This window comes from Podarcis melisellensis (assembly GCF_964234715.1).
Source record: "Podarcis melisellensis genome assembly, chromosome: 1".
NCBI classification, from domain to species: Eukaryota; Metazoa; Chordata; class Lepidosauria; order Squamata; family Lacertidae; genus Podarcis; species Podarcis melisellensis.
In genome coordinates, this window is record NC_138528.1 from 10,870,438 (window position 1) to 10,898,021 (window position 27,584).

At 43.3% G+C, this 27,584-nt stretch overlaps 1 protein-coding gene across 1 annotated transcript in view; it reads left to right on the plus strand.

Moving 5' to 3' along the window:
• BRF1 (BRF1 general transcription factor IIIB subunit) overlaps window positions 1-27,584 on the plus strand; it is a gene marked incomplete at its 5' end in the record, with an annotated part of 195,682 nt that overhangs the window by 103,423 nt on the left and 64,675 nt on the right. The window contains 3 exons of the mRNA XM_081911507.1: window positions 3,050-3,089; window positions 3,173-3,265; window positions 4,474-4,725. Coding sequence (XP_081767633.1) covers window positions 3,050-3,089; window positions 3,173-3,265; window positions 4,474-4,725 — 385 coding nt within the window. The remainder of the gene's footprint in view (window positions 1-3,049; window positions 3,090-3,172; window positions 3,266-4,473; window positions 4,726-27,584) is intronic.

Consider the following 27,584-nt stretch of genomic DNA (forward strand, 5'->3'; position numbering starts at 1 on the left):
CTGGAGCAGCAGAAAACAACCTTTCTCCCTCCTCTATGTGACATCCTTTTATATATTTGAACATGGCTATCATATCATCCCTTAACCTCCTCTTCTCCAGGCTAAACATGCCCAGCTCCCTTAGCCGTTTCTTATTCTTATTCTTATTCTTATTCTTATTCTTATTCTTATTATTCTGAAGGTACTTACACATTTGGATGCTGACTCATTCTGTCATGGAGGTAGTTGGGAATGATCCCAAAGGATCTATCCAAACTGGGTGGCAACATGATGCCAGAAGAGATATTTTATATAAAGGAAGTGCATAGTGACGCACTCTGGAACAAAAGAATCCACCTATGTGTATAAAGCAATGGCCATAGCTCCATGGTAGAACACTGTCACACAGAAGGTCTCTGTTTCAGTTGTCAGCGTTCCTTTTATGAAGATCAGACAGCAGGTGATGGGAAAGACCTCTTTGTGAGACCCCAAACAGCCAGCCTGAGCAAACAATGCTGGGCTGGGTGTTAAACTAGTCTGCACCCTATAAGACGGTTCCCTGTGGCTTAGAATAGGGGTTGCTAACCTTTTCATCCCAGCGAACACCTTTCAGATTTTGAAAGAGTGCCCTGGGTGCCAGTCACAAAGTGGCTGCCATGAGGGTGTGGCATAATAAAAAATCACCACCGGCATAAAACGAAGTGAGAGAAAGTACAGTCGTTGCTTCACCCACCACCCCGGGACAATCTCTCGCTCACCATGCGAAGACAGCTTTTGACTGCTGGTACAGGAAGATACAGAACACAGCTACTCAAATGATGAGCAGGCCAGAGCATCTTTCTTACAAGGAATGAATAAGGATGTTACAGATTTTAGTTGAGAAAACAGTGGATTTAAGTGGGGTGGGGTGTTAATAGAGGTTTATAAAACTACCAAATTGTGTAGGGTAATTAGACAGGGAGGGATTGCTCACTTTCAGAGTACTAGATGTTGTCACCCAATGAAATCGACTGCCTTAACACTTAACCAGGCAAGAGAGGTTCTTGTTTATGAGGAGAGAAGTTTCCTATTCAATAGCAATCAGGCACCTTGTGCATGTTTGTGCGTACACTTGAGTCAGCAGTGGGAAAATCTGCATACTCAGATTGTAGAGACAAAATTGAGTATCCCATTAAATATAAAGCCCTATAAATGCCATGCATTGAATGTGGTCTTTTGAGAAATAGCCAGTTTGTGATGGCTATAAATGTAGTTGGTGTCCCTCTCCCTGTCACATTTATGGCAGCCACAGACAGTAAAATGCAGGGCTAATCCATTGCAATTTCCCTGTTGGTACATGAGAGCCATTATGCCTTTACTGTGCAAAATGAGTACTCTCTGCACTCTCTTATTTTTGATGATGATGTTTATTTTAATTATCTGATGCTTAGGAAGCACCAGACAGACCTCTTTCCTTGGCAGTTGCAACCAATCTACAACTTGTCAGAAGTTTCCTTGAACTAGGTCAGAGTATTTGTCCATCTAGCCCAATGTTGTATGCTTTCACTGGCAGCAGCTCTCTAAGGTCTTAGACTGAGGACTTGCCCATCTCCTGCTACATCATCAGCTTCATTGAACATGGTAGGAACTGAACCTGGGATCTTCTGCATGCAACGTATGTGCCCCACCATTGAGCCAATGTGTGCAGGTGGCCATATGAAGTGGATATGGCAGATATGGCCCACCAAACTGTCTAGGTCCCTTCCTTTCAGCATTTGGCTATAACTGAAGTACTCATTTGTTTAATCGTGGGTCATTATTACAAATACAGTGGTACCTCGGATTAAGAACTTAATTCGTTCTGGAGGTCCGTTCTTAACCAGAAACTGTTCTTAACCTGAAGCACCACTTTGGCTAATGGGGCCTCCTGCTGCCGCCGCACAATTTCTGTTCTCATCCTGAAGCAAAGTTCTTAACCCGAGGCACTATTTCTGGGTTAACAGAGTCTGTAACCTGAAGCATCTGTAACCCGAGGTACCACTGTAAAGTCAATGATGTACAGTGGACGCTTGGGTTGCAAATGTGATCCGTGTGGGATGCACATTCGCAACCTGCAGCATCGGCAACCCGCAGCGGTGCGTCTGCGCATGCGTGGGTTGCGATTCAGCGCTTCTGTGCATGTGCGACTGCCAAAACCCGGAAGTAACCCATTTCGGAACTTCTGGGTTTCGGCGGTCCATAACCCCAAAAAAATGCAACCTGAAGCGTTTGTAACCGGAGGTATGACTGTATTAGAGAATCTGCATGTAAGGCATGTTCTTTGCTGCTTAGAGATGGAGCCCCCTATAATTTTTAAGAGCTGGTTCATCTGTTTCTGTATCTAAAGATTATGACTTGAACCTTTTGAAAATTACATGCAAATCATTAATGAGACAGTGAAGTGGCCAGATTCAAATCCTCACTCAGCCATGAAAATGGGTGGATGACCTTGGGCAACTAACTTTCTCTGTCTCCTAAATTGCTTTCTAGATTGATTATGAGCCCAACTTACCCTGCTGTGAATTCAGAATGTCCACCTATTCTGTCATCAAATCTGTGTACTTAATTCTGGATTTCAACCCCCCACCCCGGTCAAAGGGCTTATTTTGAGAAACCTAGCACCCCAGCATTTATGAATGTCAGGTATACTGCCAAACTTTGTAATGCCCAGTGGGGTTTTGTTGCATTTGCTTTTGGTTGCAAGCTTCAGAGTGAATAAAGTAAACCAAAGAATCTAACAAATACCTTTTGTGAGTTTTTCTTTGATTATTGGATTGAGGCATGAATCTAGTGGGGAGTTTCAAGCAGTATCTTAAATCTAGTTTCCAGTCCTTTTCTTTTGTTGTGTCCTAGATCATAGGGTTCTCTTGTGCATTGTAAACCCTAGATGCAATCCATACCTGTTTAGCTCATGCACAACTGTTGATTTTGAACGTTGTCAAGCCTGCTGAAGAATATATCTTTTACAGGATATAGTTATTGGTGCTTGTAAATCTTCCTAACGTACAGTTTGGTTCTGTTGCTCATTTGTCTTCCTCTCTCCTTTCTCCAGCTTGAGAAGGAGCTGTCTAAAAAGCTTGAAGAGTTAGAAGGTAGGGGCTACATTTCATGCAATTGTCTTATTTCTGCCACATTGTGTTTGTGCACTGGTGACAATTATTTGTATGTACCGCAGGTGAAATATCAAGCTACCAAGATGAAATAGAGATTGAGTTAGAAAATAGCAGACCAAAAGCAAAAGGAGTTTATGCAAATTTCAGTAAAGACGGTAAGTCTGTTTAAAATCCCTTAATCAGGAGTATGTTAAATGTGAGAATGATTTTACCATAGTTTTGAATTTGGGTATATAAGTGCATCAATTTGGAATATAGAGAAAAATGAAGTATTTCATTTGTAAGCTAGGAATGACGCAGGAAGAGTTGGATTTTCTAATAGAGTTGGGGAATTTGTGATACCTCTTTCAGTGTTGTTAGCTCTAACTAGATGAATTGAGAGTTTTGCATTGACTTTTAAAAATTATTGGTAGAGAAATCAAATAGCTTCCAGGGAAGAGAGCAGACAATTGGTATTGGTGAATGTCTTCCCAGATGATATGTCTACTCAACTGCAGAAGTACGTATGGGATATAAATAGCTTCATTTCCCTTCCCAACCTTTTCAAGCTCCCAGTCACCAGAAATGCATTAAAAACGGACATACAGGAAAGTAGTAAAATACATGATGGTGCCCATCTGTGCTGGACTCATTGATTTAAAAATAAAACAAAATTGAAGACTGTGGAATAATACATCTCTATACATTTCATTGTTCAGATAATTTCATTGGTTACATTGGCATCTGTGTGAGAGAGCTTTTAATCAAGAGATTGTGGTCTTCCAATTCTTAAGGAGTGGGATTTCTGAAAGCTGGAAGCTGTGAAGGCAACCTCTCTCGTGCCAGTAGCCCAACTTTGAAGCACTGTGAACAGGCTTGTCAGCCGCTAATTGGGGAAACTGATCCTCTGGTGGTCTCAGCAAAGTCTTTTGCTGGGCGGGTGCTCATAGCTGGAGCTGGACCTAGGAATGATGGAGGGGTGCTGGGCAGATGTTTCCTCTCGTTTTGATGGCTTCAACAAAATTTTAGCAATTGCCCCCTTTACAATGTTGCTTTGTTACTGAAATGCCACAGTTAAAACTGCAAAATATTGAATTAATTCACAATGTCGTTGGTTTTGCTCACAAAGCAGCCTCTGCACCAACCACCACATCTTTAGAGGGCATGTTTCCAGCTCTGTTCACACCTTCAATATGCATTCACTGAGCGGAGGGGAGTGTGGCTCTGATGTTTGTTTTTTGACAAGGACGAGTAATGAACTCACGCTAGAAAGAAATAGTGATTGTGAGAGATTCTTAGGAGTCTAAAGAAGCCTGCCAGCAGCATATAGCACAAATCTGTTTTAGCATTTTTGATGAAATTATTTGATCCTCTCCCTTTAAAGACTGCATGGAAGACAATGCCTCGAGTATATTTGGAGAAGAGGAGGGAGAAGACGAAGAACTGGAAGCAGCTGCGAATCATTTAAACAAGGACTTTTACAGTGAACTTCTGGATAAAGACAGGTCAAAGGAAAAAGAGTCTCCTCTGAGGCCACCTGCCCTGGAATCCCTGCTTGGCCCTCTCCCTACAGCCGCCAGTCTTGGAATAACAGAATCTATAAAAGAATGCATATTGACTAAGGATCGAGACCACAGTAAGTACGAACTGAGTTAGACATATGAATTGAGTTGCGAAGCACAAGAGGCTCTCGTTGTTCACTGGAATTTCACTTTTGTACCAAATTGGAGCTTTCTACTCTGTGATGGGGATTGGTGGAGGCTTTTGTCAGTGTTTGCTGCATCAGCCCAGTGGCCATAGGGGCTGAGAGCTTCAAAACAGAGTGAGAGAACTCTTAGGTGACACGTGGAGAAAAGCACATTTTGGTGATGCTGTGCCTTAATTAGCTTTGTAATAAGGTGATCATGCCATGGGCTATCTTTTCATTGTGCAGTTTTACTGCCAATATTATGTTTTAACTTTTCTTGGAAGTATATTTGGAACTAATGGCTTACATACCGACATATGTTGTCCGTATAATGAATATTATATGGACAACATATGCTAATACGTAAACCATTCATTTTCCTTTCTTCCCTGTGAATTTTTAAGCCTCTAGACTGAAGAGATTTGCCTTGTATTTGCCTTAATTTTTTGTGTGTTTTACCTTGACTTTCATATATATCGTTTCGTACTCTCAAGATTCATGGCTATTGGTGTGAATGCTCTTGGAATGTTTGTAGGATCTCATATTGTCTTGGGATCAGTTTCTGCTCATGTGATGTGTTCTACATATCATTAAATTTACCCCGGTTTTTGTTGGGGATAAGCAGTGTCCAGTGCACAGCGGAATGATGAGAAGTATGAGCCAACATGCTCTATACTACTTTATTTACAGTTCAAAGCTGGTAAGTTACAGAAAAACATCTTCCCTCTGCCGGAGCAGAGAAAGCGTCATCTCTCCTCTGAAGCACAGAGAGAATCACAAACTGAAACTGCAAAGAACAGTGAAAAACAGGAAACCAGTGTACGTCATATCCAGTCTCCCGTTCCCGTGAGAAAAACCACCAACAGTACAGACTCTGTGGAATGTAAACAACCTGTCTCGTGACAAGCACTTCGCTGCACAGAGAAGAAAGCAGAAACCAACATCCTCCCCCTTTCTGTGAACATCTCTGGGCAGCGTGTTCGTACAATATCAGTACAAACCCAACTTCTGCACATAGGTACAGTGTTGATCCCTTGATACAATCTTGGACAATACATCAGCAGGAATTTCATTACCTGGCATATAGGACACCGTTACGAGTCCCTTCTGAATACGTTCCCTAGCATGTTGCAACTTCAATTGCAAGTGCTTCGTGCTTTGCTTACAACCTTCAGAATTCAGCAAAGCCAAACATGCTTTGTTGTCCTGGTAAACCTGGATTGGACATTTGACAGGAATTTTCATGTCTTTGCACAATTGTAACAACCATTCACAATCTTTAAGTGAATAAGACAGTGCATTCAGTTCAGCTTCACAAGTACTTAAGCTAACTGTTGTTTGCTTCTTGCATGACCAATCAAATAGACCATGATTGTACATGTAGCAAACTCCAGACGTACTTTTCCTGTCTGTAGTGTCACTTCCAAAACTTGCATCTGCAAATATCTCAAGACCACCAGACTTCTGATTGTTAAATCTCAGTCTGTAATGCATAGTGCCTTTCAAATACCGCGCTATGCGTTTCAGAGCTTTCCAATCCTTAACAGTAGGATTGTTGACTTGTCTGCTTAGCAAATTACAGCTAACAGCAATGTCTGGTCTTGAACATCTGGCAATGAAGTTTAGCTTGCCTAGCACACTTCTGTACAGTGTAGTGTCAGAAAATGCTTCTTCAGTGTCATCTACCTGATAACCTGTTATCATCGGTGTGTCCACAGGGTTAGCATCCATCAGGTTTAGTTTGCTTAACACATCAGCAATTTTCCGTGACTGGTGTACTAGAATGTTACCATCTTGATCTCTCTCTATTTCCAGAGATAGGTAGTTGTTTACCTCACCAGGATCTTTCATGTCAAAGTGCTCTTTCAGTTGAGCTAGGGCGTTATTGTACATTGTGACATCTTTCCAAAAGAATAAAAGATCATCAACATAAAACAAACAATACAGTTTCTTTTGCCCCTCCTCTTTGACAAACACACATGGATCAGCTTTCCCTTGCTGAAAACCTAGAGAAAACAATACTTCAGTGAGTTTTGTGTGCCAACACCGTGCACTTTGCTTGAGACCATAAAGGGACTTTTTCAGAGCACAAACAAATCCCTGTTTTACCTGTACGCCATCAGGTGGAAGCATATAAAGTGATTCACCTAGAGATCCGTACAGAAAAGCTGTATTCACATCATGGTGACTAATGTGTAGATTTTCCTCTGCAGCTAGCTTGAGCATAAGCCTAATGCTCTCATACCTCACTGTGGGTGAGTAGGTCTCGTGATAGTCTTCACCTGGTACCTGAGCAAATCCTCTGGCTACCAATCTGGCTTTGTGTCTTACTATCTTACCATTTTGATCAGTCTTTGCTTTGAAGACCCATTTACTTCCAAGCAATTTCATTCCTGGAACTATTGGAACAAGGTCCCATGTTTTGTTCCTTTCCAAGGAATCAAGCTCAGCCTTCATGGCATTTAACCATGGCTCAGCTTCCTTTGAATCCAAATCCTGGATTTCTTGGAAACTTGAAGGTTCAAAAACCTTCTTGGAGCTTTTAACAGCTGTTACTGCTATCTTAGCAAACTCATCAGCAAATCTCTTTGGAGGTCTGCCTTTTGTGGCTCTCTGTGACCTACGAATTAGCCTTAAGTCTTCAACACTCTCCTCTTCCTTCTTAGGAGAAAAGCGACCTATTGTGAACAATGGTTCCTCCAATTCTTGATCAGAGCTTTCAGAGGGTCGCATAGAGGCTTTCGCACTCTTGAAATCCTCTGAATCATCTGATTCAGTTTCAGACTCAGAATCAGAACCTTCATCAGTGGGTGTGGGTTGTTGCGGTTGCTTTTGACTATCCTCAGTCTCATCACTGTCATCAGGATAACATTGGAAAATTCCCACATTCTCCCCCCACTTGGCATTGTACTCAACACTTCTTGTGAGCTTAATTTCCTTAGAGTCAGTCATCATTATTCTGTAAGACCCTTTCTGATAACCTAGAAAGATACCATGCAAACCACGCTTGTCTAACTTGGAGTGTTGTGGTGAGTGAACCCACATGTCCGAACCAAAAATTTTCATGTGTTTGATGTATGGCTTCTTGCCAAACATCTTCTCATAGGGGGTACAACCAATCGCTGAAGATAACCTGCGATTATAACTGTAAGTGAAACATGAGAGAGCTTCGGCCCAATAACTCTCTGGAAGATTTGCATCATGCAGCAAGGTTTTTAACCCTTGAAGCAATGTTTGATTTGCTCGTTCCGCAAGTCCATTCTGCCATGGCGAGCGAGGACTAGACAAATCGTGTTGAATTCCTTTCTCAGTCAGAAAAGCTTCAAACTGCTGAGAAGTGAATTCCCCCCCCCCCGGTCAGAGAAAAGAGTCTTTATCTTCTTACCATGCACATTTCCCAACCAAGCACAGAATTCCTTGAACCTAGGAAAAGCCTCTGATTTCTGCTTGAGATTATACACAAAAATATATCTGGAAAATGCATCAATGAGAACCATGAAGTACCTATTCCCACCCAAAGAGGGCGCTAGTGGTCCAACCAAATCAGCATGAATAATTTGGTATGGTTCTGTAGCTTGCCTACTAGACACCTTACCTTTCGCAGCCATTTTCACCTTGTTTGCTGCGCATGCCTTGCACTTCATGTGGTACCTGCAGGGTTTAATAGTCATACCTTCAACCAAGGCAGGCATTTTAGATACTGCCTCAAAATGCAAATGACCAAATTTTCGATGAAAATCGTGAATACATTCTGCATGCAAACTTTTGTTAGAACCTGCAATGCAACAAGTGTCATCTTGCACAACATCATCATAATACAAAAGAAACAAACGATCAACAAATTCAGCATACAATTGATAATCATTTTTCTTAGTGATGATGCATCTATTGTTTTTAAAGGTAACGTCAATCTTCTTCTCAACCAGCTGTCCAACGCTGAGCAGATTATGCTTGGCGTCCGGCACATAAAGCACATCCTGTATCGATAAGTCCAAACTGTGAAGAACAACAGTTCCGTAGCCTTTACTGGGGATTGTGCGGTCATCCGCCTGGTGAATTGCACCTTCCTGCGGTGTAAAAGACACGAACAGTCGCTTATCGTTGCACATGTGATGCGTTGCACCTGAATCAACAACGAAGAAAGATCTAGACGTCTTCTGGACCTCTGCAACCTCTGCAACCTCTGCAACCTTTGGAGCGTAGCGTGAGACCATTGCCTTGTGCTGCGTTGTCCTGGACACCGGACCTTTGCCTTTGCTCTGGCCTTTTCCACGCGATGAGCTTCCGCTGCGCTGCTCTGTCTTGGCCCTGGGATATTTGCATTCCCTCTTCATATGGCCTAGACGTCCACACGAGTAGCATTTCACTGCCTTCAAAGCTTTGGCGCCATCTGGTGGTTCCACTGCACTATGGGATGACGTCTGTGAAGACTCCCCCTCTCCCATGCAGCCAGCACCGCGGCGATCTGCTTCATTCTGAATCATGGCAGTATTACAAGCTACTGTGAGTTGAGCATTTGGCTGATCAGTGGTATCAAATTCCCCACTTGCTTCATCCAGCCTTCTGCAGCTAGCCATCACTGCTGCTTTAAATCAAGCTGCTTTAATCCAAAAGCAATTTCAAAACAGCCTTTGCCTTGCCTGTGCTGCTCTTCTGTTTATTTGCTTTGTTTATCTGCAGCTGCTTCAAACCGCATTCCAAAGGCAAATTCAAAGTTACTTTCACTTTCCCAGCCATCCAAGCCACTACGCTTGTGCCGTGGAAAACGGCTTTAAAAGTTCAAAGTCCAGCCATAAAGCCATTAATTAGAAGCTGGCAGGCTGCCCGGAGCAGTAGCACATACCTTCATCAATCATTTTGACGCGCAGAGCAGATACCGTGCGTTCCGTCTCTCTGCTGCTTTCCGATGCTTTGCCGGCACTTCGTTTCTTTCTCCTTTGTTCCTTTGCCAGGAGCCCGACTTCTGGAGTCCATCCTCAAAACACTGCGTTTTCTGGGCCCGGAACCAAATGTTGGGGATAAGCAGTGTCCAGTGCACAGCGGAATGATGAGAAGTATGAGCCAACATGCTCTATACTACTTTATTTACAGTTCAAAGCTGGTAAGTTACAGAAAAACATCTTCCCTCTGCTGGAGCAGAGAAAGCGTCATCTCTCCTCTGAAGCACGGAGAGAATCACAAACTGAAACTGCAAAGAACAGTGAAAAACAGGAAACCAGTGTACGTCATATCCAGTCTCCCGTTCCCGTGAGAAAAACCACCAACAGTACAGACTCTGTGGAATGTAAACAACCTGTCTCGTGACAAGCACTTCGCTGCACAGAGAAGAAAGCAGAAACCAACATTTACCCCGGTTTTAACCATCCTCTCCCAGGGATTGTCAACAAGTCATTATGCCAGCCTTCTTCAACCTTGAGCCCCTACATGTTGTTGGCCTACAACTTCCATCATTCCTAAGCACTGGCTAAGCTGGCTGAGGCTGATGAGTCCAACAGCATCTTCGTCTGGGGATCCAAGGTTGACAAATTCTGCATTATACAGAGGCTCACCCAGCCTTGTATAGTGGCACCAAGATACTATTGGGTGATATTCAACTAAATAGTTGCACTGGTGCAACGATTAGCACTAGTGCAATGAGATTTCCCTCCTCTTCTTCCCCCATGTGTGCTCTGTGCTGCTCCAGAGGGTTGGGAGAAACCCCAGAACATATTTAATGTGGGAGGAGAGGGGAGAAACGTTCTTGCTTCAAAATGTCTTCTATAGGCTTCCTGGAAGCATGTGGTTGGTCACTGTGGAAAACAGGATGCTGGACAATGTCTGTAATTTGACCAACTATATCGGTACAGTAGCAGCCTTCAGATACAGAAAGTACTTCTTGCTAAATGAAGAATGGAATGTGATTACAAAGCTGCTTCTTGGTTCAGTTTTCAGAGCCAATACAGTATCTGTTCTTTTTCTGTTCCTCTGACCATCCATCCCACCACTGTGTCTTACTCACTTTGCATTATTGCACGCTTCCGCCAGCTTTTTACACCTGCCTTTAATCCTCACCTCAGATTCACTTCATGACCTTCAGGAATCCACAACATTTAGATCTCAAGCAATGCCAAATAAATGGTAAATGGTAGTAGCAGTGTGCAGTCATTTTTGTCTCATGCAGTATGTTTTCTCTAAGGAACATGGCAAGAAGGCTCAGATCATTATTGTGCTTCCATCTGTTTACTGGAACATGTGCAGTTGTTTGCTTAAAAACTGCTTGCTTTCGTTTTGCTGTTTGCTTCGAGGTAAATCGCGCTTCTTTCCAGCAATGTCCCTGATCCCCGCTACTCCCTTCTTCACTCTTATTGAGGCATGGATTCCATTTTATACTTCTTAGTACCACTTGTCAAAATTCTTTAATATGTGGCCTCTTAGGCATGTAGTTGCCCTAATGAAAGCCCCTGGAAATGTGCAAATTGCTTTTGCAGTCTGCTCTTAATGTATATTCCATGTACCGTATCATGCTGAAAAGGTCTCTTTAAGTAGGCGATGATAAATCTCGGTCAGAGCAAACCCTTCAAGTCGAACCTTCTGTGTACAGCTCATAAATCTGGCAGTCTTTATAGACTATTGTATCTGTGATTGAGCCTTCATTATGCTGTTAATGAGATGTGAAAATCTCGCTGCAGCCGGCTTGATAAAGTTGGAGCCTCCCTTCAGCCCCCCCCCCCCAGATGCTCCATATACAATTTCCAGTATCTGAATTCTTTGCTATGGATTGTCTCCAATTTATATAATTTTGACCCAAACACCGGCAGAAGAAAATAATTTTGTTGCTTAACAATCTGTTGACTGCACATAAAAATGTATGCTCTTTTGAATGGTGATAGGCTCAAGTGCCACACAGCAAGACCTGCTCTTTTGACTGAAGAAATCTTTCATCTGAGTTAGCAGCATATGCTAATGAAAACATACCCAGTGCTTTGGGGTTTCTAGGATTTGGTTGAGACTGATTGAAAGGGGAAATTTTGCAACCCGTGCAAACCCAAAGGTGGCTTCAGATGTTCGTTGAAACTGGAAGAGTAGAAGTTATGCTTCCAGTCTAATTAATTTAAAAAGCTTGTGGAGTCGGTAGTCGGTGGGTGACTTGTTCTATATGAGATCTCACTGCCCTTAGAATGGAAAGTTTTTAACTTTTGGGTTCTTGACCTAGAACTGCTGTTTAATAGGCAGGTAACAGCTGCCTTTATCCATTTGCAACCTTCCCTAGAAGAGGTGCGGTAGCTTAGTGGTAGAGCCCCTGTTGTGCATGCAAAAATCCCCAATCTCTCCCAGTAGAACTGAGAAGGACCTGGGGAGATGCTGCTGATCATTGTAGGTGATACTGAGCCTGGTTGACCAACAGTCTGATTCAATAGATGGTAACTTCCTTTGTTTCTACCATGAAGGCTTTGCCTCCGACTTTTGTTCCTTCTTAACTTCTGGATTAGATTGCTGTCATGCACCGTCTGTGCGGGCATCTTTGAAGACTGCTTAGGAACTGCACCTGGCCAGAATGTCAGGATCCTGTTTAGGTCTGGCCTAAGAGGCTATAGTGCTCCTCTTCTTATTCAGGTATGTTGCTCATCCGTTGGGTTCTGAGCATAAATCAAAGCAGTAGGACCTAGGAGACCAGGTTTCAGGTTCCCACTCTGCCTTGAAGCTCACTGGGTGACTTTGGACCAGTCATTACTCCTAAGTCTAAGCTTCCTATCAGGGTTGTTGTGTTGTGAGGACTTGTGTTGTGGCCAGCATGGTGTAGTGGTTAAGAGTGGTGGACTCCTAATCTGGTGAACCGGGTTCGATTCCTTGCTTCTCCACATGCAGCTACTAGGTGACCTTGGGCCAGTCACACTTCTCTGAAGTTTCTCAGTCTCATACACCTCACAGAGTGTTTGTTGTGGGGGAGGAAGGGAAAGGAGAATGTTAGCCGCTTTGAGACTCCTTGGGGTAGTGATAAAGCGGGATATCAAATCCAAACTCTTCTTGAGCTCCTTGGAGTAATGGTGGGGTTTGTTTATTTAAAGCATTTTTATCTTTTTATCTTTCACCCGCAAAAATCCCAGTGCAATTTACAAATACCAGCAATAAGTCAATGATAGTAGTAGTAGTAGTAGTAGTAATAATAATAATGATGATGATGATGATGATATCTGTTGGCAAGAGGGGCTAGGATTGTCTTGGTAATGCCACCCAGCCTTCAGAAATTACTTTAAGGCTCGCCCCCTGACTATTTCAGTGTCGTCTTCCAGGAAACTAGTAAAAAAAGCTGTTTATGAGAACAGACTTCTTATGAGAACTTTTTCCCTTTTAAAAAATGCCTGAAGTAGGAAATTGAATTCAGAGTAGTTTTATGACTTGGTTATATATTTGGATTTATTTTTAAGTGTTGCTCTGATGGCATTTCATGTATATTGTACTGCGTCTTATGCTTTACAAACTATTATGAAAGTGTTTTTGGGACGTGGAGTAGAAATTTGAGTTAATAATTAATCATAATTATAAACATGATGCAATTATTTATCCTTGCCATCTTTTCTCAAACTGCTGGATTTGGGTTTCAGGACCTAGTAGGTTCGCATGCGATAAACATCGGCAGTGTACTTTTCTTAAGGACGCAGCTGTGTTTTTTGTTTTGGCAGGGATCTTCTACTGAACATCATGATTGATGATGTCACTCATTAACTTGGCAGAGCTGCATCCACTTCTGGCAGACTTGGGCATGTTTGAACGTGGTGCTGCTGTGTCAACAAAAGTTGTTTTATACTAAGCATTCTCTCCTTATAGGCCTTTATGTGGAACAAATTCACATCCTGGCTACCGACCGACAACATGAGGCAACTTCATTGCTTCCTTCTGCTCTTCTTGTGGCAAAGGTTCAGGTGCAGAGCCTGCCATCTAGCATACAAAGAAACTTTGTCCTCTCCCGACTTCTTTTTGGATGTTGAGCTGTGTGTGTGTGTGTATTGATGACACCATCTTCCTTCTCCCTTCTGTATGCACCAGCCTCAGATTCATATTTCATTTTGATTGGGTGCTCTATCATCATACAGGAGAGGTGCCTTCAGGGTCATGAACAAGGAGATGGAGGTAGAAAGAACTTGAACCCATAAGTGGTGAGGGGGCGAGGGGGAAAGACCACCGGTGCTCACTGGATGGATTGCATCCTTTGTCCGCCTCTGAGCTCATTGCAGTCAATTATTTGGATGAGTAGTCACAGGGAGCTAGTAAAAAGAATGGCTCCTTTGCCCATTTCTCTCTCTGTTTCATTTAACCTAGAAACTTCTTATTATAATAACCGGCAATCATATTGATCTTGCTTATTACAGAAGCATTACAGAAGATGACAACTTAGCGATCAAATGGAGCTTTCATTGGATTCAAGTGAAAATGAAACCCATTAGAGAACTGTTATTTAAGCAGTTATCATTGCGTTGACTGAAATGTCAAACTAGTAGCCTTCTAAGACTGTATCCAACACAGAGAAGACTCATCACCACACTTTCAGTTGTGGATGAAGATTTATTAATCTGTGCTAAAGAGCCATAGACCTTGCCCTTGGCGGGAGGTGATACAAGGTAACACAGAATCCTGCTGGGGTTAACTGCTTTGAAGACAGAATGACAAATGATCAATAAATATACTGAGTGATGAGGTAACTTGGGTATGTTTTACTGGGTTTACATTTTGCCCTAGATGACCTCTCTTTATAACTTTGACCTCATTGGATCCACAAGGAAGAGGATGCAAAAGTCTGCTAGTGAGGCCTCCATCTTATTATTAGTTGTATTGATATCTTTGTGCTTTTTAAAAAACAACACCGCCACCACCCTAAACCATAGAGGGAGAAGACAAATTATGGGTCACACGAGAGATCTAATGTAAAGTCTTGGAAAACCAGTCTTTTGTGCGTCAAATTTTGTCCCCTGATCCCACAAGCTCTTTAACCATGTAATCTGTTTTTGGCCCTTTGGATGTTGGCAATGAATATAAAGAAACAAATAATAAATAGCAGGTTATTTGCCCTATTTGTATTTGTCTCTCAAGCCCAACCGAGGGTCTTTTCCTGCCGGAGCACTTGTTTCATGCTTAAGTTTGTCCTATTAGAACGAAGGGGATGTAAATATGCTTAACCTTGGTTGCGCCTTGCCTTTGTGAATTTCACAGGCGATGAAAGATTTGGTCCTAGGGGGCTTTGTTGTGGGAACTCCTGTTGTGCAAAGGTGCTATGATGAGTCAAAATGGCAAGCAGGTGATACATGGCAGGTTACTTTTCCTGTTTAGTGTGTTGGCGTTTTGAGGAGTGAATTTTGTGGGGTTTTGCACTGTGAAGGTATTTTAAACAGATGTTTTATCACTTTAGCATGTTCTTCTACTCATGTTGCAATCCTTGTAGCTTTGTTGAATGTTTGTAGTTGGTGATTTTTATTTTTTAGTTACAATAATGTGCAATTTCAAAGGAGGAAACATCATCAGGGAAGGACTCCCCTCTGCCAGATCACTCCCCCATATTTTTTTACCCTGACCTGCTGAAACCTATGGGTTACCTGAATTGTTTCTTTTGCTAAAGTGAAAGCAATTTGGGATGACTGATTTGGGGGCTGGAAAATGTTAAAAGTCCATTTTCTTTGCATAAGCCTCTCCCACCAAACTGAAACCTCAGTGGTTTAATATTTGTAAAACTAAAGGCTGTAAGAAGAATCACAAAATCATGTGTATTTCTGTCCTTGTATAGTTTAAGACTTGTATAGTTTAAGAACAGTCTAAAACCTGATGAATTCAGCTAAAATTCAGATGAATTGCAAGTTAAAGCTGAAATTGCATATAGCAGAACACACAAAATTATTGATAGAGCGTGTCTAACAGTTCCCTGTGCTACAGAATAACTGCATATTGGCTCAATAATCATAACGCTTACCAGAATAAGAAGTGTGTTTGTGTGTGGATAAATTTACTGTCGGTAGTGAAAGCTGTAGGTAGTCCTTCAAACGGAAGAGGTCAAATTAATGACCTCAGAAAGTTATTTATTTGCTTCTACTGTAATGCATAATGTGCTTAAGTAATCAGTTGCCTGCCTTCTTAACCTGGCTGAGATGCAATGATGGCTAACTGATGTAAAGAAGGGAATAACCCCTGAAAAACAAACAAAGGATGTGAATACATAGAGATCCCATTAAGGCGCAGAAATAAGGAAAAGCCGTCTCTCGAGATGTGTTGGGTGGGTCTTATGGCGTGGTTCTGGGTGATATCCTTAAGGGCACAAAATTGGCTTTGAAAGAGAAAATATCAGTACTGTGTTTGGTAAAATAAGAAGCATGTCCTAGTGCACTTTATTCTTTTGTATAAATGCTACAGGCCATTCTTATCACAGAAGGGAGAGAGGGTAAAAGGAGGCTGATATACAAGATCATTTATAAGGGAACAATGTATAGTGTGTGATATGTATACCTTGAATTTATGATCGAAGGGGCCAATGCCTGGGAAGCACTGATGCACAAACTCACAAGCATCCCTGGAGAGCTTTCTTGCCTCTTCTGTCAGTAGGGGGTAATGGGGAGTCCATTTGAATACCCAGAGCCTTCCCCCAACTCATAGAAGAGGACGGGTGAGGACAGATGACCATTTATCAAGGGGTAGTTTACCACAAGGGACGTGGATCGCGCTGTGGGTTAAACCACAGAGCCTAGGACTTGCCGATTGGAAGGTCGGCGGTTCAAATCCCTGTGACAGGGTGAACTCCCGTTGCTCGGTCTCAGCTCCTGCCAACCTAGCAGTTCGAAAGCACATCAGAGTGCAAGTACTGTAGATAAATAGGTACTGCTCCGGCGGGAAGGTAAACGGTGTTTCTGTGCACTGCTCTGGTTTGCCAGAAGCGGCTTAGTCATGCTGACCACGTGACCATTGGCTCCCTTGGCCAATAAAGTGAGATGAGAGCCGCAACCCCAGAGTCGGTCACGACTGGACCTAATGGTCAGGGGTCCTTTACCTAGTTTACCACAATATGTGTATAAGTACTTTGTAAGCCGGTTGTCTGCGACATCCTGCCAAGTGGGGAGGATTTTTTTTTTAATCTCTGTTACTGCTATTTCCCTAGATCTCTAGTCAGGTGTACCCCTTGATAACTGGGTTGCCATATTTAGTCCTCTGGCTGAAAAAGGTCTCGCACCCCAAGGTTATTATACCACCAAAGGGTCTGGGATGACATAGGAGAGATTGGCTAAGGGATGGTTTGGTAAAATGTGGGAGGATTCCATTATATATTGATAATTAGTAGTCTCATTGAGTATTCTAGTGAAGGTTTTTTTCTTCTCCAAGGAATGATATTCTGGCACTTAATTTTTAAGTCACAGTGGAAGAGGCTCACGCTCTTTATGCCACAGCTAAGGTTTTACTGAGATTTTATGCAAAGTAGGGCGAAAAAGCCTTGCAATCTGTATTTTGCTTTGCTAAATGTTGTGCAGTAAATCTTTAGAGGGCAATTGGGTTTCCCCATGTAATTTCAAACGTAAGACATTTGTTAGCTTTTATAGCAGCAATATTTTTAATTCCTCCCATGTTGCACCGATGCCTTAAACTCCATTAGTTGCTCTAGTTAACTATATAGACACCTGAAGGCAGTCCTGTTGACATCTGAAGGCAGCCCTGTTTCGGGAAGCTTGTAATGTTTGCTTTTATTTTATTTTTTGTATTTTTGTTTGTAGCTGCCTAGAGTGGATGAGGCAACCCAGTCAGATGGGTGGGGTATAAGAAATAAAATTATTCTTAGTAGTATTGTTATTATTAGCTCTCCTGTGTTCAGTTTTGACTTCAAACATTCGTCCATGTCTATACTTCTCTCTCTCTTACCCCCACCCCTGTATCTATGGGTGGAAAGGTATTGGTGGTTGACATACTGGTTCAAGTAAATAAGATATAATTAGGCAATTAATGAGGTCAGCCTATTCTTAAAGACAAAAATTGACAGCCTTACAGTGAGCCTCTCCATATCAATTTTAAAAAATGACATGAAGCTCCCCCAAGCATTATTATGGGATTATCCAAATGAATCCAAATATGTTAGTCTCAACATATAAACTGCAGCCTAGTGCTTTAAGGTGAGTACATATTTTCCCCTGCTATCAGATCATTCAGTTTTGTGCATACGGAAAACAGGTACTACTCTCCAAAAGCACTGCAGGTATGGGGGGGGGGGAAGCAGCCTATCTTGAAAGCGTCCATACACAAATCAAGATTGCTCCCCTCCCCCCAATACACATGCACAGTGACTGTTAAAATGCCTGGGAAGAGAAGAAATATAGGCAACCACTGCTTGAGAAATTGTGCCAAACCTGGAAGTACCCCAAAAACCTAACTAAAAGGGGGGGAATGAGGCAGGGTGGCCTTACGTGGGCCCTGGCGACCTGTATGTGGGTCTGCAATGAAACCCCTGCACAAATCGGTCACTATGTCAATCCCTGCTCCCTTCATTCCTCCTCCAGTTACCCTTCTATGGCACCATCTTGGGTTGCTGGAGCCAGAGAGCAAAATGAGATCTGGAACTGACATGCCCTAAACTTAAGAGTTCCCTGCTCAGGTTGACTGGAATTGGGTAGTCGATGTTATGCCTACAGCCCAAAGTATCAGGAAAGTACCGAAAGGAAAGGGTCTTTCTAACACACGAAGAGTTGGATCAGACCAGTTGGTGGACCATCTAGTCCACCACCTTGTACTCACGGTGACCAATCAGATGCCCATGGGAAGACCGCAAGCACAACCTGAGCGCAACATCTCTCTCTCTGTCCGTGCGCAATTCCCAGAAACTGGTATTCAGGGCATACTGTCTCCAGCAGTAGAGGTAGAACATTGTCATTATGACTGGTAGCTTTCTCCTCCATGAATTAATCTAATTTGTCTGTGTCCAGGACCTCTCAGTGTGGGGTGGGGCCTGACCCCACTGCTCTATTCCATCAGTTTTTGTGCTGTTAATGCTGCAAGGCTTCATCAACATTTGATTTCATTGAGGGAGGTGCAGATGGAAGGAACTGTTAACATGTTTTTATCAGGTGCTTCTTGGGACAACACAAATTATGTAACCTGTTAGTTTGGGCAAGGTAAGCGAAATCTATAAATTCAACATGCCATCCCCATTTCCTGTTGTTGGTTTTTTTTGCCGTTTTAGCCCAAGCCATAATTGAAATGCAGAAAGCTAGCACTTCACTAGCACCAAATTGCTAATTTCTCATGCTAGTTAGTTTATTCTCTCTGCAGCTGTCCCTGCTGTTTCTCTCTCTCTCTCCCCTTCTTTCCACCACATTAAAGTTGCTTGTCTATTTCGGTCTCATGCTCGCCTCATAAAGCAGAATGTACTCTTGAAACGATTCTCCTTAAATGAATAGCCTCGATCATCCAGAATCTACCTATTGGCATTTTAAAATGAGACCTCTACTTTAAAACCCCCCACCAAAAAACAAAATCAAACATAAAGAGAAACCTTACAAGGGAAGGCATTTGGGTAAATGTGGCTCAGTTAGCATAGCTGTTATGAGAGAAATTGTGCATTAAAATACAGATGTAGTTTTTTGTTGTATTTTGGAGTCTGTGGCTGTTGACCTAGCTAGGCAGTTGCTGCAGACTTATGGCGTGTGCACCCCAGAGCTTTTCTCTCTTGCTCTTTGTCAAACGTAGCTCTTGTGGAGTTCAAGATGGAAAAAATACACGGGGAGGAAGCCACAAACAGCCTGAAAGCTTCCAGGTTAATCTTGCTTGCTAGCCTGAGCAGCGAGGAATTCTAGCTGATCTGGAGGCCTTTATAGTAATTGGGAAGTATCAGCCAACCTGTTCTGACCTGTTGATGTAAAGAGGAGGCTCTCTTGGCTGGTTTCCTCACTATTCTTTCCTTTTGGAAAGAAAGGTCCATATAGTTAAAGTCATGGTTTTCCCAGTAGTGATGTATGGAAGTGAGAGCTGGACCATAAAGAAGGCTGATCGCCGAAGAATTGATGCTTTTCAATTATGGTGCTGGAGGAGACTCTTGAGAGTCCCATGGACTGCAAGAAGAACAAACCTATCCATTCTTAAGGAAATCAGCCCTGAGTGCTCACTGGAAGGACAGATCGTGAAGCTGAGGCTCCAATACTTTGGCCACCTCATGAGAAGAGAAGACTCCCTGGAAAAGACCCTGATGTTGGGAAAGATGGAGGGCACAAGGAGAAGGGAACGACAGAGGACCAGATGGTTGGAGAGTGTTCTCGAAGCTACCAGCATGAGTTTGACCAAACTGCGGGAGGCAGTGGAAGACAGGAGTGCCTGGTGTGCTCTGGTCCATGGGGTCACGAAGAGTCGGACATGACTATACGACTGAACAACAACAGAACTATGGGTGATTTCAATACTGAATCCCCACTTAACACCCCCCCTTTCATAGAATCGTAGAGTTGGAAAGGACCCACTGGTCATCTAGTCCAACCCCCTGCATTGCAGGAATCACCGCTGAAGCATCCATGAAAAGTGGCCATCCAACCTCTGCTTAAAAACCTCCAAGGAAGGAGAGTCCACAACTTCCCGAGAGAGACTGTTCCACTGTCAAAACATAGGCTCAAGAATTCTTACAGGCTTCCAGCGTGATACTTTCACCCAGCTGACATGCTTGGTTGCTTTTCAAAACTGGGTTGGCCATATGCTTCTGGCATTCAACGTATCCATTCCACCAGGTCTCCGATCCTCTTACAAGAATGCTGGGTGTCTGTGTGCGGTTTGCCACAAGAACGGTACTTGATGGATTGTGTCCCCGACCATGTGTACCCTGCACTCATGCTTCCTTGTAGTACTGCCAAACCACTAACTACGTAAGCAGTCCAGAAATTTTTTTACTCCATTTCTAGGCACTGACTGATAAGATCAGTTTCATCTTGATATGTTTAGATTGCAAATATGTGCTGCAAATGGCCACAGCGACCTTCTAGCACCTCTCTTGTTACAAGGCATGTTTCCTTCCGGTTAAAATACAAAAAAGAAAATATGGCAGAACTTAAGAGGGCAACCTACTGATTTAGTAACAAAAGGAAAGGGCAAATTGGGGCATTTTCAGAATCATGATGCCATATGGGCACTAATTTCCACAGTTAAATAATCCAGAGGAAGGTAAAACTAGCAAAAAGCCCAGGTTCTGCACAAGAAGTCAAGCTTTGTTTCAGACGAATCAGGAAGAATGCCACATTCTCTTATATCCTGTTTTAAAAACTGTGATCACACAAATAAATAAGAGAGGGCTTCTGCACAGTTACCATGAATGAATTCAGATTGTCGGGAGCGGGGAGGGGGAAATATTAATTTACAACTCTGTCCTCCACGTAATAACTGTGGTAAAAGTTTGTTGCTGAGTTAATGGAAGTAACAGCACTCCTTCACACATTCTGCTGGGGAAATCTCGCCTCTCTGGAGTGCCACACAGCTGTAATGCTCACCAAGTTTCAAAACTGCTTATTTATTCTTGAATTATTATTTTTCACTACCGTTTGTACCTGGCCTTTGTAGCAGCCTGCTGTGCAGCTGTGTCTAAGCAACTGTGCTTTGGGAACTCTTCCTTTGAGGAGCGATAGCGTAACCCAGTGCTTAGTGTGTTGGACACAGATTAGAGAGTCCTAAATTCTGGTAATACCTTTACCTAAACCAGGCATCCCCAACCCTCCAGATGGTTTGGCCTACAACTCCCATGGTCCCTAGCTAATAGGACCAGTGGTCAGGGATGATGGGAATTGTAGTCCAAAACATCTGGAGGGCTGAAGGTTGGGGGTGCTTGACTAAACAGAGTGTTGCTTCTCTGAAATATTTCACAGACCAAAGCAGCAACACTCATCTACCAGCTTCACTATTCCCATCTCGTCTCCTTTGACCGAGCAAAGCCTCCCACCCACAAGAACTGCACTCGATTCTGTTTCATCCCAACCCGCTGCACCCCACTCTTCTGTACCCCCCACATTCTATGACACCTGAACTCATAAATTAAGTGGGGCGGGCGAAGAAGCAACAGGAAACGGCCCATCCTAGCAGTTTCATGCTGATGTTAAATAGCTCAGAGGACAAAATGCCCCACAGAACTTGGCGCAGCACAATTGCCGCGAAGAAGAGCAAAAGTACACAACTTCCACCTTTCTCAGTGAAGAGGGATTATTTGTCCCTTTACAACACAACCTGTTAGGGCGGCAGAAGGGTGGATTTATGGGAGCCCAACACAAGCATGTGATTGTATGCGTTTGGCACGAGTGTCATGGAGTGTCTCCCCATTCCCCATTCCGCCCCCTCTGTTGGTGGTGAAATCTGCTTCTGCCGTCGCAGCCGTGCCCTTCGGTTATGTGGGGCAAAGTCTGAGCGTCTGAGAAATATTTCCAGAATTAAACCTTTCCTTGTGCAGAGATTCTGAGCTGTGTTTTTGTGGCTCACAAATAGATCCTTGTAATGCTTTTATGAGTTTGGCAATCGCAGGCTGTTTTATTTTTGGCTCAGCTGCGTTCCCTCCCCCTCTCCCTTCCTGCCCAAGCCTGGCCCGGCTGTACTGGCTACCTGTCAAGTTTTGGTTTGCTTGTAAGATGCTTGTGCATTGACTTATAAAGCCTTTTTGGAACAAAGGCCAACTTCTCCTCCGAGTCATTAATTTCCCGGCTCTCTTTGCCAGCAGAGGTCAGTTGACTCGGTCCTGCTTTATTTCGTCTGTGCCTAAATGCATCACTGTCGGACTCGGTTTTTTGTGACAGCTTTTGGTTAGTCTACCCTTTGCAGCGACTTTTGAGGCCCACCTCGCTTGGCCCGCCTGAATACACTGGCGCTCGTATGCTGGGGGTCTGCATGTTACAAAGGCTTAGTGTTTACGCTGGAAGGAAATATTTCCTTCCAATAAGCTATCTAGCAACCTGGGAAGTCATGGATATATAGCATTTCTAAGCTTTTAAAAACAAGTACAGCATGTCCTTGTTTTACTACTGAGCCCTCAGTTGTTCTTAGAAAAATAATTGGAAATGCTCCTTCTGTACCACTTTTATTTCTGTCTGTCTTGCACAGTTGAGCCACTGAGCAGGCTTTGACATGTGGGAGACCCCTGTAAAGAACAGAAAGTCCTTTTTGTCTCCTTTTCGCACCCCTACCTGTGTACCTTCTGCCACACAGCCCATTCCCTGTCCTTTAGCATCCCTCTGCTTATCCCAGGGAGTCATGTGTCCAAAATATATGGCAGGTCAGTAAAGTTTTTCCCAGTTTGAGATTCTATTTGCTTTTTTTGCCGGAAGCCTATTTTGTTCTGTGTTTTGTTTGTCTCATTATGGCCCTCACATTTTTTTGATGTTCCTTCCTTCCTTCCTTCCTTCCTTCCTTCCTTCCTTCCTTCCTTCCTTCCTTCCTTCCTTCCTTCTAAACATTTTTGTTGCTATCAGTGATAGCGGCGGCAGCAGAGTCAACATCAATGGCCATCCTTTGCTTTTCTCAGTGCAGCATCGTTTAGGAGCTTTTTGTGGGGAGAAATGGTTGCCACCTTTAAAAAATGCCCCAAAGGAGCTCTCTAAACGGAGTGAATGGGTGGTAAAATGGCAAACACTGTTGAATGGAAGCAAGTGTCGAGTGATGCCTGTTAGGGCAAAAGTAATCTTAATTTCACATGTATGCTGATGGGGTCTGAACTGGTGGTGACTGATCAGGACAGCTCAATATCCAGCAGGCTTTTCTTAATGTCTTGTCTATAGCACTTGTCTACTACAACTCTCTCCATGCCTCTCCCCCCGAGGGTTCAAGAAAGAGCACGTTCACTTTTGCAAACATGCACCTGGAACCTGGAGAGCAATTGGTAGGGGCAGGGGGTGGGTAGGTTCAAATGGGGATCTGGCTACAAAAGCTAATGATTGATTGATTGATTGATTGATTGATTCAAGAGAAAAGCCAAGTAAGAAGTACACAGCAAGATGCAAGTTAGAAGACACGAAAGTATCTACAGTGGGTTGTGTAGTTAAATCTTTCTGATTTGTTTCCATGGTAGAATTGTACCAATTTGCTGCTTAGGTTGCCAGGAGTGTGCCCATGGGGACAGTCTTTATTTTAATAATTGCATGTGTGTGTGTGGTGGGGACTTTCTAGTTCTCTCATACACATGCAGAGACACACACACATTTCAAGATAAAATGGGTACATGACAGAAGATATAATAGCTGAGCTGAATCTCATTTTCTCTTTTTGCATTTGGTGAGTCATAGGGTTTTTTTGACCTTCAGCTTGCCTTTTAAAAGCGGTGCTAAAGAGATGCCTAGTGGTCAGCAACCTTTTTCAGCAGTGGGCTGGTCCACCATCCCTCAGACCTTGTGGGGGGCTGGGCTATATTGGGGAGGGGGGGAATGAACGAATTCCTATGGCCCACAAATAACCCAGAGATGCATTTTAAACAAAAGCACACATTCTGCTCATGTAAAAACACCAGGCAGGCCCCACAAATAACCCAGAGATGCATTTTAAATAAAAGCACACATTCTACTCATGTAAAAACACTCTTGATTCCTGGACCATCCGCGGGCCGGATTGAGAAGGCGATTGGGCCACATCCGGCCCCTAGACCTTAGTTTGCCTATCCCTGGCTTAGTGCATAAAGCCTGATCTGAGGATATAATTATGTTTTCTGGCAAGAAAGATCTTAAATAGAGTAAAAATGAAATTAGCCACAGGCCATGTCTTGCTCTATAATGTTAAAGGTTTCATTAGCTTTTCCAAACTCCTGAGACTATGAAACAGGTGTGTTAATAAATGGCAGGTAGGCTAAGCAGCTTCTGTTTGACTTGCCGCATGTAGAGCCAGCTTCTGTCCAGCCCTGCGTAAATGGACAGTTTTAAGAAGCCAGCATGCTTTCTCCAGCCTTAAAAGCCTAGATTGATAAGCGATAATCTCCTCTCTTCTATCTACAATACTGCTTTTAATGTTGATTCTTGATTTTTATCTTATCCCTCTGCTATTTCCTTGTTGCATTTATTATTTTATTGGCGTTGTTCATTGTGCCCCACTTTTGGAATTAATACGATTTGAAAAGTGAGCTAAAAATAGCCCAAATGCATCACAAATGTTGTCAATGTACTGGCATTTGCATGTATGGCATTATCTTCCTACTGAGGCTAGCTAGAACCCAAGCCTGAGCATCTTTCAGAAGTGATGCAATATTTTAAACTGAGCTTGCTCATTCTGGATTTCCAATGTCAAGGGTTAGGGTTAGGGTTAGGGTTAGGGTTAGGTATTGTGCTTTTAGTGTTTCACTGGTATTTTTTGCAGCAAACACACCCTGTTCTGTCATAGACATGCTTTGCTCATAAAAAGCCTATGGGTCATTCCTTGGTATATTCGGTTAAAAGGATCTCAGGTAGCAGAAAGAACTCTGCTTGTGGCCTTGGAGACCTGCTGATAGTTAGAATAAACCAGCATCTTATAACCTGGCGTTCTTCTGATGTTTTGGACTACAATCCCCATAAACCTTACCTTAGTGAAGAGCTCACTTGGAAAAACAATATAACTCAGGTGGTTAGGAAGGCCCAACAGAGACTCCATTTTCTCAGGGTCTTGCGAAAGAACAATGTTAAACAACAATTGATGACCTCCTTCTACCAGTCCACAATAGAAAGTGTCCTCTCATATTGTTATCACAGTGTGGTACGTTGGCTTGACAGCCACGAACTGAAAGTCTTTACAGAGGGTGGTGAACACAGCACATGATACCATGGGCTGTCCCCTGAGCCCGCTAGATGACATTGCAAGGGATCGTTGCCTTAGGAGAGTGAGAAAAATTATCAGAAAAATTTTCTCCCAGGCATCCTCCCCTAGAGTCCCTTATCTCTCTTCTGATCCCACCGATCAGCTGTTTCCTTTCAACACTCTCTTCCCTCTTATTTGCCTTAGTGTCTTTTCCTTAGCTGGAGCAGTTTTTTGCTCCTCCTTTTCTTCTAATTTCTCTCCTTATTGCTTTGGTCTTCCTGTTTTCCCCCTTTGCAAGTTTGCTGTCTTTACCTCCCCGCTCCCAGGCAGCCTCCTTTTTCTCTAGCATCCCTTATCTCTCTCCCCGATCTGCAAACGATCAGCGGCTTTGTTTCAACACCTACTTCCCTCATTCAAAAAACCCAAACCAAACCAAAATATGATCTGCTTTGCCCCTGGGCAATTTGGCTCCAGGGACCATGCATTCGCTCCATAAGACGCGCAGACATTTCCCCTTACTTTTTAGGAAGAAAAAAGTGTGTCTTATGGAGCGAAAAATACGGTAACTGCCACACTATTTGTGCTCCACATTAGTGAATCTGAATTTCCAATTTTGCCTCTGGATTCACCTATAGGCCTTTGGCCCCTGGAAGGTTTCCCAGCAGGGAAAGTGGCCCTTGGGCTGCATAAAGGCTCCACACCCAGCAGAAACACAGTCTTCCCAGATCAGTCAGAGTTGCTAAAGCATGCTGGTGTGCTCTGGTCCATGGGGTCGCGAAGCGTTGGACATGACTAAACAACAACAAAGCAGGCTGGGCCCTTTAAAATGAAAGGGCTCCACTCACAGAAGGCAGAGCTAGCTACTGACCTGGAGCTGAAGCTCCTGTTTAAGGCTCAGCGTGAGGACTACTGCTGCTGAAACAACATATGAACTCCGCTCTTATGAGACCTCCAGCCTGAGCCCTGCATGGAGCTGTCCAAAGTACCACTGAAAAATCTTGCATTGCCTCATTACTGCTGAGGCCATAATTTAAAACAGGACATCAAACAGAAATAAAACACATGCTTTGGGCTTCACTGGGGTATTCAGGCGGCAGCGGCAGCAGCAGCAAGTAAGTTTGAACAGCTTTGCAAAAGTTCCAGTGTTGCATCTTTGGGGCTTATATTGTTAAAGGCCAGAACAGATGTGATGTTTAATTCATAATGGCATTTGTCACGTTTGTTTTTTTCCTTTAAACAGCAGCCGTGGGGCGGGGGGTGGGGGTCCTTAACTGGGACCTTGGGGTTTAACTCTTTTCCCCAAGCCTCTGCAACAACAAAATTGCTCCCTAAGGTGTTGTTAGCCCCAGAAAGGAAGCTACCATGGACTTACAATATACGTTTGATTTTAACAACAGAAGTTGGGCTCTGTTATATGTAAGATACTTCATAGAACTGGCATTTATTTTCTTTTTTAAAAACATGGTAAGCAGAAAACGTTTTGTTGTATAAATTTTTCTTTTGGGTGGTTTGATTTCCAGCTCCACAATTAGAGCCTGGAATTGCAGGAGCACAAGCCTGCAAACGAAAGCGCCGTCCACAACATCTGGAAGAGATGGTGTGGCCATAAGTGGGCTCATATGCTTGCCTGAAAGCCCAGCCAAGTGAAGGCCCCCATACCACTATTATGGGTCGCAGGCCCTTTTTTTGTACCGCAGCATGACCAAGCCTAAAAGCCACGTTGACTGCAGAAGCCACCCTGGAAGGTGTCAAATGTTGAATCAGCCATTTCTCCTTTCTCCCTGGCTTCTGTGGGAAGTCTTGAGGGCAAAATCTGGCAGCAGAAAGAAACTGACAGGGATTCTTGAGAGACCAGAATAGGACTGGAGATGGGGAAATGCCTCAAAATCTAATTCCTTCGCACTTCCTTGCTAGCAATCTCCTTCTGTGCATCTCGTTGACATTTTCTCTGCCTTCTTCCTCAGGGTGTGCTGTGTAACCTAATCCCTTTGGCAAGGTCAGACGGTTTGTAATCCAGTTAACACAATTCATGTTCTTAAACCCTCCTCCTTTGTTTTAAACCCCACATGGTGGAGTGGGAGAGAGAGAGAGCCTGGGCATGTCTC